This window comes from Mus caroli, unplaced genomic scaffold (genome assembly GCF_978045245.1).
Source record: "Mus caroli unplaced genomic scaffold, Mus_caroli_1 scaffold_4, whole genome shotgun sequence".
NCBI lineage: Eukaryota > Metazoa > Chordata > Mammalia > Rodentia > Muridae > Mus > Mus caroli.
In genome coordinates this window covers 36068233-36082804 of record NW_028227259.1, presented here as the reverse complement: position 1 = coordinate 36082804, position 14572 = coordinate 36068233, and the positions used below count along the sequence as shown (strand labels likewise).

Below are 14572 nucleotides of genomic sequence, written 5' to 3'. Positions count from 1 at the left end.
GTGAGCCACCATGTGGTTGCTGGGATTTGAACTCTGGACCTTCGGAAGAGCAGTCGGGTGCTCTTACCCACTGAGCCATCTCACTAGCCCTAGGCTCAGATGTCTTAAGGACTCCTAATCCTCCTCAAGGGATGTGATGGAAGAAGCAGAGGAAGTATTCCTTATGCTGCTTTTACCTGTGATGTCTTGGGCACATGGTTTTACAGGATGACCAGCCACCAAGGCACATTGCCAACACCCTGCTTTAGGGCTGAAGAAGTAGAGGGTTGAAGATATCAGGGAGGTCTCTGTCCCAGTCCACTGTCCAGCAGGCAGATGTCCAGGCCAAGTCTGAGACAGGAACTCACTGTGTATCCCAGACACAAAGCACAAATGCTCATCAGTCCTGCAGTTGCCTCACAAGTACTGAGATCACAGGGGTGAGCCACTGCACCCAGGCTCAGCTGAGTCCTCTGTCTGTAGGGAGACTTAAGGCTGGCTGTCCGTCCACTGGGTCATTAAGAAAGGAGGCCATTTTCAGGAAGTGGCTTTGTTTGGTTCTTAGCTGGCAAAGGTCTGTCTTTAGAGATGGGTCAGAGATAGTGGTAAATAAAGCATTATGATGACACATTGCATTAATGAAATGGGAGTGCTATCAGTCAGATTATTTCCAGGAAATAGGTAGGGAGGCCACTCCTTGCGACCAGATGAAGCCAGGTTTGGTGGTATATGTCTTTAATTCCAGAACTCAGGGGGCAGAGGCAGGTGGATCTATAACTTAAGGTTAGCCTGGTCTACATAGTGAGTTCCAGGACAGCCAGGACTACATGGAGAGACCCTGTTTCAGAAAACCAAAAACATAACGAAAAGGACTGGATGAAGCCTGGCCATTCAGATGCCGTGGCCCATGTGAGCAGTGGCGTTTTTGTCCATGTGTCCGTGAGCCTGGGAAGGGAGGCAGCGGGTGTACCTATTGCTCACCGTTTCTTCTCACACCTTTGTGTTTCCCTAGTGAATAAAAGTCCCTGGAAGGCCTTACGTGGAGGATGGCCCACTGGAAGCCAGGCAGCCTCAGGCCCCTTCTCAGTGGGCCCACATGGTGTGTCTCACACCGAAGGTCTCAAGTGGCAGCTGGAATCCCCAGGGCCCATGGATGTGGGCCACTTCCTGGACCTCCAAGATAGCACAGGGCCACCTGCAGCACCACCAACCAAGCGACACTGCCGGTCCCTGTCAGAACCAGAGGAGCTGGCTCGATGCCGCTCCCCGTGGCGTCCTGGTAGCTCCAAGGTGTGGACTCCCATCTCCAAGAGGAGGTGCAACAGTGGTGGGAGTGCCACACTTCAGTGCTGCAGCGGCGTGGGCAACCCTACTCTGCAGGGCACTCTAGTCCCCGGCCTACCCAGGAGGCCTGTGTCACCCTCTGGCCCTACCTCACCCCTGACGCCCCGGCCAGCTTCAGCCAGCAGTGGCTTTGTGGATGGCAGTGAGGGCAGTACAAGCTCAGGCCCACCCTGGCTTTCTACAGGACCCTGCCCATTTTCTTCCAGGCGCCGACTGTCCCTCTCACAAGAGCACCTTGTAGATACAGGCGCTTGCCTGCCTTCAGCCAGCAGCACCCCCACTTCCACACCTGAGCTAGGCCGGCACCATGGCCTGCTCCGGTGCCGCTCACAGCCTTGTGTATTGGATGGGAGGAGGGTCCGGCGCAAGCGAAGACGGGAGGAGGATGCCAGGTGGACACGCCCATCCTTGGACTTTCTGAAAATGACACGGGTGAGGCCACATCTTTGTTCTTGGGTGCTTAGGAAGCCTGTGTTTTGCCTTATACTGGTCTTGGAGTGAGCACTCTGTCTATGGACAGCTCTCCTGTAATCTTACTTGACTAGTTTCTTCTGAGCCTAGGTGCTGTGGAAGGCCAGCTTGTCAGGGAACATGGCGTAGCTTGGGTTAGTGAGGATGGCCTCAGCTGACCTCAAAAACCTCAGCCATACCCTGCAGGCAGAGCCCCCACATGTGTGTCCTGGACCTTGAGCTCTGAGAGGACAAGGAGGGACTTCATTTGATTCAGCCTCATCTCTTGGGAGCCCTAACTACAGTTTGGGGTGACAGTTAAAAGGGGAAGCTATCCCTGGAGGCTGACACCAAGTTTGGCACCACTGAAAATGCAGTCTTTTGGCTTGTGATGGCTACAGGAACCAGAGCTGTTGCTTGAGCTGTGCCTCATTCAGAGACCAGCAGGTACCTGGCTCTGTGAGCTCTCCTGGCACATCCTGGAGATTTTGAGGGAACGTTTTAGCTGGTGTAGTAGACCACTGTGTCTGGCAATACCACTGCCTGCTCTCATGTGGATCCCGGAGAGGTGCTGACTGCTGGCAGTGGGGGAGAGAACAATGAGGCCGATCTCACTGTGGCCGGGAGGGCATGTCCTCTTGGCTGCATCTGGAGCCTGGGCAGGGTTCCTCGGCCCCTCTCTGAGAGCTGGAGTAGGGCCCAGCGGCTCTGCTTCCCTCCGGGTTGTTAGGGAGAAGGAGCGGAAGTAATAGACCCTTGTGCTTTTTTTTTTCCCTGCCAGGGCCTCACTATGGAGTCTTGGCTGATTTGGAATTCATATAGACCAGACCAGCTTTAGCATTGAAGTCAGAGATTTGCCTGCATCTGCCTCCTGAATGTTGGGGTTGAGGCATGCCACCCTGCAGGAACCAGATCTGCGGGTATTGGGGGAGACAGTGTTGTCTCTTCTCTGGGTGACTGGCATTGGCAGTTTCCAGACTCCCCATTGTCCATCTCTTTCCCACGGCTTTTGGCCTGTCTTGTCTCCTGTAGGCATTATTGTGGATGCATGTCAGACTCTGAGTTGTGGGTGGTGCCAGGGCTGTCCTGAGCAGAGCTGCTTTAGTGTGTCTGTTGAGCCCATATTGGGGATGGTGCAGATAGGTCAGCCACTGCCACCAGGTTTGGGAGAAGCCCGTCTGGCAGTCCCAGTCTTGTGGGAGGTAGCCTGGCTCTACAGATGCTGCAGATGGCTATTGTGCAGCCTGCTGATGTGACTGTTGACTCTGTCTGACAGGTTTTCCAGAGGCTTCTTGCGGGTGGCTGTGAGGGGTGAAAGCCCGTTCTTTCTGGTCTGACTGAGGAGGGCTGACAGAAAGCAAGTGGTGGTGCTTTGAATGTGATGTTGACTGTTGAGAAGTTGGTAACAAGTTCTGGATACCCAGGCTTTCCCTGCTAGCCAGTGCTATGGGTGTGCTTTGTGCCATCACCCCGTGGTGGCAGAAGGGGGACAGCAGCATAGGATGAGGCTGCTAGCAGAGAAGTCCTTGACTTGGTGCTTTTGGGAACAGGGATGGCTCATAACAAAGATGGGCTGATGACCAAGGGTGGTCCTGACCTGGAGATGCTGTGAACACTCTGGGCTCCTTAGGAGGTGGAGGAAAGTAAATCAGGCCAGGGTGATGCTGGGACTAGGACATTGTAGATGGGCTCATTATGGAGGTAGGGGGCCTGAGGGGCCCCAGTTCATCTCTGCTCCATGGCTCAGTCCTCCTCCTGAGCTGTGGCTGTTACTTGGATGTTCTCTGGTCTGTTCCTTCTCCCTCCCTTCCCTGCTTGTCCGCCTCAGGACTCAGATGTCCTCTGTTCCTGCCATGGACACTATTCTTGTCAGCCTCCACTTAGTCCCCACATCACATTGTAACTTAAACTCAAAGGTCAGGATTGCTGTATCGTTAGCTGTTGCTGGCTAACGGGAGCCCAGGTGGTCGGGAAGCATCTGAGCTGTGCTGCCTCTCTGTCCCTCAGGTCATGGGACAGGAAGCTCAGCAGGAAGGTTCTGGTCATACTTGGCTGCAGCACCTACTTCCCAGCTCCCTCCTGTGGCTCCTGATCATTGGCCTTTGTGGACACATTAATGTTCTTTATCTTCCCAGAGTGGGTGATCTGTAGAGCTGGCAAGGAGACACCGTAGGGTCTTGAGGGACCTAGTTTCTGAGTGTCATGTCGTCCACATGCACCACACTGACCTGCTTAAAGGCCCGCCTTGCGGTGGCTGTGGTAAGCGCTGTGTACAGAGCAGGCACTGTCTCAGACACCTGGGATTATGCAGACAGATGGTGTTGTAGGGACAGGGGAAGTGGTATAGGAGGCTCAGGGAGAATAGCATTATGGTTTTTTGTGTATTTGTGTATATGCTTTTATTTTTATTTCTGTTTGTATTTATGTGTGGGTGTTCGTGTGAGTTGTTCATGTGAGTTGTGCATGTGGAATCCAGAGGTCAACCTTGGTCATATCCTCTACATCATTTTTTGTTTTTGTTTTTGTTTGAGACAGGATTTCTTCATGTATCCCTGGCTGTCTTGGAACTCTGGGTAGACCAGGTTGGTCTCGAACTCACAGAGATCTGCCACCTCTGCCTCCAGAGTGCTGGGATTAAAGGCCTTTGTCTGCCACCACACCAGTCTTCCACACTAATTTTTAATTTATTCTTTCATTTTTGAGTTTATAATTACATCATTTCCCCATTCCCTTTTCTTCCTCCAAACCCTCCTTGCTCTTGTTTAAATTCATGACCTCTTTTTTTCATTAATTTTTGTTATGTGGATATACGTATATGCACACATATTCCTGTTGTTCTTTGTGTAGGCTTGAAGCCTTGTGGTCTTTGCCTGGTCTAGCATGTTGTCCTTGTTTAGCTCATGTCTCGGCAGTCATATGGTGAGACTTTATGCCTTCTGACACTAGTAGGAAACAGTCTCACAGCAAACTTCCTGATTCTTTGTCGCTTACAGTCTTTCTGCTCTATCGTCCACTGTGTTCCCTGAGCCTTACGTGAAGGACCTGTTCTGTAAATGTGTCCATTAGGCTGGGCTCCACAACTCTCTGTTTTTGATTGGTTCTGATTCTCTTATCTGTTGTAGAGAAGTTCCTTGGATGAGGGGTGAGGACTACACTTATCTGAGGGTATAAGGACAACATTTTATGATGCTATTAGGGATTATGCTAATTTAGTAACCTCCTCGTTTGTTTTAATGGAACAAGGTTTCTCAGTTTCTGCCTGGGACCTGGGCTCACCAGTTTGGCTAAGCCAAGTGATCAGAGGCCCAGGGACCCTCTGTGTCCCCAGTGCTGGGATTACAAGCATGTATCGACATATTTGTTTTTTTAACATAGGTGCTGGATGTCAAACTCGGGCCCTCATGCCTGTGTGGCCAGTGCTTTCCCGACGGAGCATCTTCCCAGCCCCCCGAGCTTTCTTTCTTGAGTACCTCTCACACTTTTTTCGTGTTGGGGTGGAGTCAGTATCCTGCTCATTGGGGCTGAAAGTCTGCTTTCTGCCTGACAGGCACAGGCCGTTTCTGACACTGACACATTCTCAGTGTCAGACTTTTGACAGTGCAGCCAGCACAGAGGCACAGGCCTGTGGTTTTGTACTGTTGAAGCTACCATCTTCTTAATCTTACCATCAGAATCTTTCAAATGAAAATAACATCTGAGACTACTAAAAAGCAAAGTAATGAACGTTTGTGCCTCCCTCCCCAATGATTGAGTAACACTTTACAGTGCTTTCTTCAGTTGCCTTTTTAATGAACAGAGTGGCACTAGGACCTCACAGAGCCAAACCCTGCCCTAGCTTGGGTCATACAGTCTAGGTGTCTTTGACAGCTGTGAAGTACCATAGGGGCACCGTCAGTCATCCCTGCCCCTTGTCTATAGCACTGTTTGTGTTAGAGGCCCTCAGTGTAAACAGTGAGAGCAGGGCTTCCTCTCCCTCACAGGTAGGAGTTCATGCTGACTCACAGGCGAAGGATCCAGCTGGCAGGCTGTGTCTTCAGACCTGCCACCCCTGGGTGCTTGTCTCACCTGTCTGTGTGAAGCTGCCTCATCATAAACTGGCCCCACATTTCTCCTTGCCCCATCCTCTGCTCCCTCTCGGTCCCTGTGAGCCAATGGTTCCCACACCTCCTCATCCTTGCCTGCTGGTGTTAACTTTAGGATTGTCTACTAGGGTTTTTGTTCGTTTTTTGGTTCACAGTTAAGATGGTTTAAACTGTGTGGTGGCGCACACCTTTAATCCCAGCACTCGGGAGGCAGAGGCAGGTGAATCTCTAAATTCATTCCAGCTTGGTCTATATAGTGAGTTCCAGGCTACCAGAGTAGGTTATATAGGGATATACCCTGTCTCAAAAAAACCAAGGTGGAGGTGGGGAGATCACATTTTGTGGAGTTAGGTTTCTGCACGATGCCACAGCACCAGTGTGTTGGATTTATGAATCCGCAGCTCATTGCAGGACAGACCCAGCATATTCACTACGCTCAAGGACCCACCTCTGTCCTTTTTTGCTCATTGATGCTGGGCTCTTGTGGCTACATCTGACCGGTGTGTGGCTACCAGATGCTGTTTCCTTGTTCTGCAACAGCTGTCCCACCCAGGAAAGTCCTGTTCCATCATCTTCCCTGTAGTAGCCAGTGGCTGCCTGGTGTTCTGTGGGGTGTGGCTGTGGGTAGGGTACCAGGCTTGCCTTTTCCCCAGTCTGTAGTGGGGTGTTATGGATCACTGTGTCCAGGGTGGTCAGCTTTACTGTGTACCTAGTGTGGAGTACTAACTGCCCTTACATCCCCTTCAGGCCACTCTTCCATCTTCCTGAGACCTTGACCAACCTTGTGTTTCTGTTGGAGTAGCACTTGCCTGGTGGCTGAGCATCGACTTCTGGGATGACTCTTTTGAATGTCCAGTTTGTTGGCTCTGTTCTGTCCTGTCTTTGTTACCAGTACACTTCACTCACTCTGTTTTCTTCAGTGGTGCTGGGGCCATGAGCCCTCCCTGAGCCCTTCATGCCCATTGCTGTCAACTTGGTGTCAGTCTGCTGCTCCAGTGATTCTTCTGGAAGGCTAGGGTGTCTCACCTCTGCGGACACTCTGCACCTTATTGGGAGAGGATGAACATTGCGGGTGGGGGCTCCTGTCCTTACAGCTCGCTTCCTCCCATGCTTGTTCTGGCATGCTGTCAGGTGACATGTTTTCTCTAGTGTTTGGCAGTACCTGCCATTGCTCCTGTTTGACACAAGAGTCTGAGCACACCCCATCTTTGAGTTTTATGGTTGTAGACTAGTGTTGGGCCTCCTGTGTTTCTGGCTAGTTCTTTAGCATCTGAGTCCCTGGGAAGACTGTCAGTCTCTGCCTGGAGAGTGGAGTCTTCTGGAGCTTGGGCTCTACATTTGGGGTACAGGTGTTCTCACTTCCCTTTTTCCTCACTGTTTTTAAAACCTTATTCATTTTTGAAATTAATTCTTTCCTGAGAGTAGACTTCTCTTCTTGGACAGAGCTGGGGTCAGACACTGTAGGGTGACTTTGTCATCTGCCAAGGCATAGATGCTCCACGTATCCCTCAGGCGTCTGTAATGTGGGACAGGGTGATCCTGCCCCTCCCTGACACCTGAGGAAGGCCCTCTTGGATGTGTCCAGATGCCTGTTGATGTGTCTTGGCCATCCTAGGGTCTTGTCGTGACACAGACACACACATGGCTAGGCTCTAGGCTGGCTTACTTCACATGGCTCAGACTCTGGCTCTACCTTGGGCTGTGGAGCAGCTTTGCTGGCAGGAGGTAGAACTTGTGAACACAGGTTTAGGTGTCTTCCTCAGCACATGGAGAGGAAAGCTCTGGGGTGCCTGCAACAGCAGTGTCAGGATAGCTGTAGGATGGTGTTGTTCTAGGATTCCCCTGGCTTTATCATGTTGAGGAAGTTTGCAGTGGTAACTGGATACAACAGAATATGTCAGTTTGAGATCCCGCTGCCCTGCAACTCTCCTGAGCACTAGATGCCAGCCATGTGCATAGCCAAGTGCCGCATGCCTAGCAGAGAGTCACTTTCTAACATCCTGCAGTTTGTCTTATTGAGACAACTAATTCCTGCAAAAACACAGCTCTAAGGAAGCTCTGTTCTCCCTTGGGCTTATGTGTTTACGTTCATTTGTGATGGGCCTGTTTCTAGTCAGAATGTAGATTTTTGCCAAGAGTGGTAGCAAATCTCTGAAACTCCAGCATTCAGAAGGTAGAAGGAGAAATCATAAGTTCAAGGCCACACCATAGTGGCTTAAATCCACCCTGAGCTACTTTGTCTGTCCTTATTCCAGACACATTTAGGGTGGTTTTCTTTTTTCTGTTGTTTTGTGGCCCTGGTTTCTGATGAGGCTAGGGATGAGATGAGCAGCGTCCAGGAAACAGTTCTAGGGCAGTGACTGGTGTTTGGTGACTGGGGTGAGCTAGACACCCTCCTAGGCAGGCACAATGTTGTCTTGCACATCACCTACCAGAAATGCCTTCAGTCCGTGTGTTTTCTATTGCAGACTTTAAAAAACTCCAAGAGCCTTTGCTCCCTGGACTATGAAGACGAGGAGGATGATACCCAGGAGAAGACTGTTGTGTCCTCCCCATGTAACTCACAGGGCCTCGTGGGCATCATCACACCGAGCTCTAGCCCAAGGATTCCCAGGCCTGGCCCTGCCAGTCCCAGTGTCTGGGCGTCAGGGGAGCCAGAGGCCAGCCCAGGCGAGGGTGGGAGCAGTGGGGACCCCAGTGACTGGGACAGTGCAGGAGAGGAGGGCATCTTCCCACTGGACCACGGCGACCTGGACTTGGAGCAGATTGAGAACAACTGACTTTGGCTGAGCAGGATGACTGTGGTTGCTGTCTGTCACCTTGGTGCCTGACCAGTGGAAATAACTTGTGTGTTATTTTGAAAATTGAGGCGTAATTTTGATTCAGTTTTTCCTAAAGAAGTATTTTGCATTTTTATGGCTTCTACAGTTTGGGAGAGCTTCTCTATTTTGAAATGGGTTTTCAGAGGGCATTCTATTAAACATGATTCTGCGTAGAGATTCTGCCTAGATTCTCTTTTTGTCAGAGCCTGCTGTGAAAATTGAGTATGGTTTTATGGACAACCTTGGGGCTCCTGGCTCCCTGGGGAGGGATCACAGCCTGAGAGCTTGGAATGTTCTTGTCTGACACATTTACTTGCACAGTTGTGACATGGGACAGTTGTGACAGGACCGTCAAGGTTTCCTTTCCATTGATGTCCCAGGGGGCTTGTTTTTTTTTTTTTTTTTTTTTTTTTCGTTTTTTTGTTGTTGCTATATTTATTGATTTTCGTTTTTGTTTTTTTAATCTGGGCTGCATCTGAAGCGCCCTCCGAGACAGGCCTTGGCCCAGCTAGTTTGTATGACCACACCACAGCTTCTAGTATTTGGTTCTAGAACAGCCTGGTCTGTTTAATGGCTGTCATCACAGCGTGTATTACTCAGAAGTCACTCAGGCCAAAGATTGAGCAGTGTGACTTCATAATTCTGCAACCAGTTGGCCAGCATATATTTACTGAGCGAGCGAGGGCTGATAAGTTCTGTACTACCAGGTGCTCAGGCTCGTGGCCTAGCACTGAGAGCTGCCCCTCTCTGGCTTCTGGCTGCAGCTTTATAATGACTGTCCTGCTCCCTAGCTGCGGACCAATAGAATCCTGTTTGTGATCACCCATTCCTTGGCCTGACATCCTGAGGCCATCACTCTAAGGCTGCTCGGTGTCTCCCATGCCAACAAGGGCCTCTTAGCCACCTGGCCTACTGGAGGGGGTTGTCCTCATGGAAGACTGTAGGGACAATAGGTTTGCTTTAAGTCCCATCAGCATGCCCAAGTGGCTCCATGCTTAATCAGCTCAGGCGGGGCTACTTGCCATCCTCTGCCCCTTTGCCTGTGGCTTTTCTTTAGTTCTTAGAGAACTTAGACCTCCCAGAGGCTACTGGGCCTGCCTGTCATTTCTTCTGTTTCCAAAGCCCTCTATTGCCCCTCCTTATTCCCTTCCCCAGTTGCCTCTGTTTCCTGCTCTGGGCCTCTGAGCTCTTCCCTGCCCTAACTTCTCAGCCTAGGTGGGGCCCTCCTGGAGCTGCGTAGGTGCCCTGTTTACTGCCCCCTGACTGCAGCTAAGCAGCTGCTGGCCACAACCCTGCCAGACTTCCTCCTGTATCCTCACATTGCCAGCATCCATATAGGAGTACAACTTGCCTCTATTTCCCCCCAACCCCCAAGACCCCTTGATGAGGCCGATTTCCCAGCATTCTCAGAGGTGCTGTCTGCTAACTGTCCTACTGCTTTAGGTACATAGTTCAGTGACATCAAGATAGTAACATGACTTCCATTTCCAGAACTTTGCATATCATTTACTTACTTGATGTCTATGTGTGTTTTGCCTACATGCTTGTCTGTACAACATATGTGTGCCTGGTGTCCTTGGAGGTCAGAAGGTCTCCTGGGACTGGAGTTAGACAAGGTTGTTAGCTAGCTACCATGTGGGTGCTAGGAACTGAACTCAGGGCCTGTTTCAAGAGCTCTTAACCTCCGAGCCATCTCTCCAGCCCCTGAACCTTTTATACTTGAAGCTAAATCCTTTTCCCCCATTTGTCACCCTCGACATTTCCTAGCCTTCTTCTGAACCAAACAATGGCGTTATGTGGGTTTTGTCTGTGACCTATAGGATGTCTCAGGCGTTTGTATGTTAAAGTCTGTTAGACTTACTGTTTTGCAAGGACAGACTAGATGGGAGGCCTGAAGCCTGCTTATCCTTGAATCCTGTTGGGATAGATGTTGGTTCTTACTGCTGTGAGGGGCAGAGGCATACCCTGGCACCTTTCTCTCTGCCCAGCCTGCTATGGACCCTGACTCAGGCTCCCAGCTTCTGCTGCATGGCTGGCTCCTACCTTTTGAGTGCCATCTTCATAGGGGGTATCCTCTCGTGGGCCAAGACCTCTTGCCTGTCCATGAGGGGCTCTGGTGGAACAGGTCCTGCTGGTGTGATACAGCTGCGGATCACAAGCATAATGTGGCTCTCACCAAGGCCTGGCAGGCACAGACAACTCTGGACGCTCACCAGAAAACCTGGTCTCAGGCATCCATGTGCCCTGTGCTATTACCTGGCTGGTCCCTGGGCACTGCGTGCTGCTCTTGACATGTGTGGGGGAGCCATCTGAGGAGGCATGTTCCGCTCAGGGAGAACAGATGGTGGTGTAAAGGTTCTGGGGAAGAGACAAATTTGAGGTGCTGCCTGCCCCAAGGGAACCTGGATTTCAGAGATTACAGGATTGGGGGCACGATAGTATATTTAAAATGGGTATATGCATAAGAGTAGACTCAAATCTGTGACTAGGAAGAAACCACAGATGTAGCTGTTCTCAGAAGCTGTATGCCATGACAGCCATGACAAAACTGGACAGACTAGAGGGAAAAGGAAAATCACCAATCTCCTCTCCCAGGGGGGCTTCTGTAAGTGGTGAGGACAGACTGGGCTCGTGTGCATCCCTCATTGATGCTCCTAACAATAGGAAGTCAGAGCGTTTCAGGCACAGGCAGTCTGAGTGTGACCAAGAGGATCTGTCAGCACACGCCTAAGAATTGATACATATCCAGAACTGCCTGACCATAAGTCCATAACAGATACAAAACTTCATTGTAAAATTGGTAAGAGGGCTGGAGAGATGGCTCAGCCGTGAAGACTGTTTGCTGCTTTCCCAGAGGATCTCAGTTCAATCCCAGCACCGTATCAGGTGTCTACCAGCTTCTTGTAATTCTGACTCCTGTGCATCCAACAACCTCTTCTGGCCTCTATAGGCACCCGCATAAGAGGCATACAAATGTATACATGTACACACATAAAATAAATTCTAAATATTCACAAGAAATACACCTGTGTCACTCCTAGGTCAAAGAAGAAATAGGAATTAAAAAAACCATTTAGAGCTAACAGAGTGAGGCTCAGGGACAACTCTTGTCTCCACTCCTCCAATGAGGGCCTGGGCAGGGATGGACAGTAGAGTGAAGGACTGGAGCATAAATTCTGACCTGGAATCTGCCAGGAAGAGGCAAATGACATGGCTTGATAATAAAGTACTGGCTTAGAGTCTACCCGTGAGAGGCTTAGAGGTGTGGTTTGCTGACTGAGTCCTGGCCTAGAGTCCACCACTGAGGGCTATGGTTTGGCCGCTGAGCATTTGCCTGGCATGTCTGAGGCTCTGGGTTCATCCCTAGCACCAAACAAAACCAACCAACTAAACAAAAGAACAAAACAAGAAAACAAAACAAAAAACAAAAAAACCCAAAACCCAAAAACCAAAAATTTAAAACAACCACCCACCAAAACCCCAGAAAATCTAGGACTAGGTGCTGGAGGAGAGGCTGCACACCAGAATTCATAAGACATATATGAAGTTGTATATAGAAGGGCATTTATAATAGGTCATTATACTAGAAAAAAAAGAGTAGAACATGAATAAGCTAAGGTTCCAGTTTGAGAAATGAAAACAAGAGTGGCAAGTTGTTTTTTTCAAGCATCAGACAGTATTCTGGTTTTACCCTCCATAGGTGCCCTCCTGAGTAGCAGTATCCTTCCTTCTCAACCTTTCAAAAATATGAAAAATGTGCGGGGCAGTCACTCATGCTTGAAATTCTAGCTCTCAGGGTGGGCAGGTTTGTTACCAGTTCATTGACACGGAGTTCCAGATCATCTGGGGCTTTACAGTAAGATCCTGTTTTAGAAAAGAAAAAAAAAACTTTAATAAAAAATAAAAACCTATTCTTAGTTCCTGATCTTTACTCAGGAGACATTTAGCTTAGCAGTAGTCATTTGCTTAATGAGAAAGGACAAATAGATCTTGAGAAGAGAAAGCTCGAGATGGCAAGGAAGGGTTAGGAGCACTGGCTGCTCTTCTAAAGTCCTGAGTTTGGTTTTCAGCATCCACGTGTCAGCTCACATCTGTCTATAACTCCAGCTCCAAAGGTCCCAGTGTCCTCTTCTGGCCTCCGTGGGCACTTGACACAAGTAGTGCTCAGACATACACTTCCTCTTCCTCTTCTCCTCTTTTTTTTTTTTTTTTTAAAGATTTATTTGAGTGCTCTGTCTGCATGAAGAGGGCATCAGATTACAGTAGATGGTTGTGAGCTACCACATGGGCGCTGGGAATTGAACCAAGGACCTCTGGAAGAGCAACCAGTGTTCTTAACCTTTGAGTCATCTCTCCAGCCCCTCCCCACAAATAAACTCTTTTTTTAGGGGGGATAAGAAATAGTAAGATGAGGGCAGAGATGCCAGAACCTGCTCACCAAGCAGTAGTGGAACAGATCTGCAGGCTATTCTTGCTTTCATTTCTGTTGCTGTAATAAAATACCCCGAGAAAAAGGTAATTTACAGGGGAAAGGGTTTATTTTAGTTCATAATTTCAGGTGATATCCATTATAGCAATGAAGTCAGGGCATCAGAAACAGCTGTTACATCACATCCACAGTCGAGCAGAGATGTTAATGCATGCATACCTACTGCTCAGCTCACTTTCTCTACCCCTACATAGTCAGGACACAGAGCTAGGGAATAATGCTATCCATAATGACTGGGTCTTCCCAAACCAACTAAGATCAAAACTCCCCCACAGACATGCCCACAGGCCAGCCTGATCTAACTCCTTGAAACGCTTCATTGGTGATTCTACATGGTGTCATGTTGACATTAAAACTTAACCATCACGGTGATCAAGGTTTCAAAAATGATAAACACTTCTAGGAATGGAAGGAGGGACAGTGCCAAAAAGATCACAAAAAGGGAGATAATATTAGGGGCAGCTCAGAGGAGATGAACATATCCTTGAGAAGTAAGGCCAGGAACTGACTCAAGAAGAAAGAGAACCCACAGATAGTCCTGTGGCCATAAGCTCATCTGAATGGTAGTTAGAAATCTTATTACAAAGAACACTTGACCTGAGCTGGATATGGCAGAGTATACCTGTTAATATCAGCACTCAGACTGAGGCAGGAGACCCATGAGTTCCCTGCCAGCCTAGGCTAAAAAAGAATGCCTGCCTTGTTTGGGTTTTTGCGGGGGGTGTGGAGATACAGGAGGATGGAAAGAGAGCTCTTACAGAGGTCCCAGGTTTGATTCCTAGCACCCACGTGGCGGTTCACAGCCATCCCTAACTTCAGTTCCAGGACTAGCAGCCATGGACTTGGTGCATATGCACACATCAAGTGAAACATTCACAAAGCAAATTAAATCTTTTTTAAAAGATAAGCATGGCTCTGGGTGATTTTATTTTTTTAAAAGAACAACTTAAAAATTACATTTATGGGGCTGGGGAAGTGGTTGAAGCAGTTAGGAGCACTTGCTACTCTTGTAGAAGACTTGGGTTTGATTCTCATCACCCACATGGTAGCTCACAACCATCTATAACTCCAGTTCCAGGGGATCCAGTGTTCTCTTCTGCCCTCTGCGTGTCCCAGGCACACACATGGTGCATGGACATACATTCATACAAAATACCCATATGTATATGTGTGTGTATGTGTGTATACACGCATATGTAGCATTTATGGATTGTGTATGTTCACACATGTGTGTATATGAACATTCATATGCACATGAGCCACCGTGAGTGTATGGAAGTTAGAGGACAACTTGTGAGAGTCAGTTCTCTCCTCCCACCATGTGTTTTTAAGTACAATACTTAGGTTGGCAGCCTGGTGGCTGGCATCTTTTCTTGCCCAACTGTATCACCCACACTGCTCTGAGT

The 14572-nt window shown here is 49.1% G+C and overlaps 1 protein-coding gene across 7 annotated transcripts in view; it reads left to right on the top strand.

Annotated features, from left to right (window-relative positions):
- Nucleotides 1-8845, top strand: part of Fam53a (family with sequence similarity 53 member A) — a 29883-nt gene extending 21038 nt beyond the window's left edge. For all 7 annotated transcript variants that reach the window (XM_029477735.2, XM_085836608.1, XM_029477734.2 and 4 more), the window contains 2 exons: nt 992-1755; nt 8324-8845. In XM_029477735.2, the coding sequence (XP_029333595.1) occupies nt 992-1755; nt 8324-8635 (1076 nt within the window). In that variant the 3' untranslated portion in view covers nt 8636-8845. The remainder of the gene's footprint in view (nt 1-991; nt 1756-8323) is intronic.
- The last annotated feature ends 5727 nt before the right edge of the window (nt 8846-14572 follow it).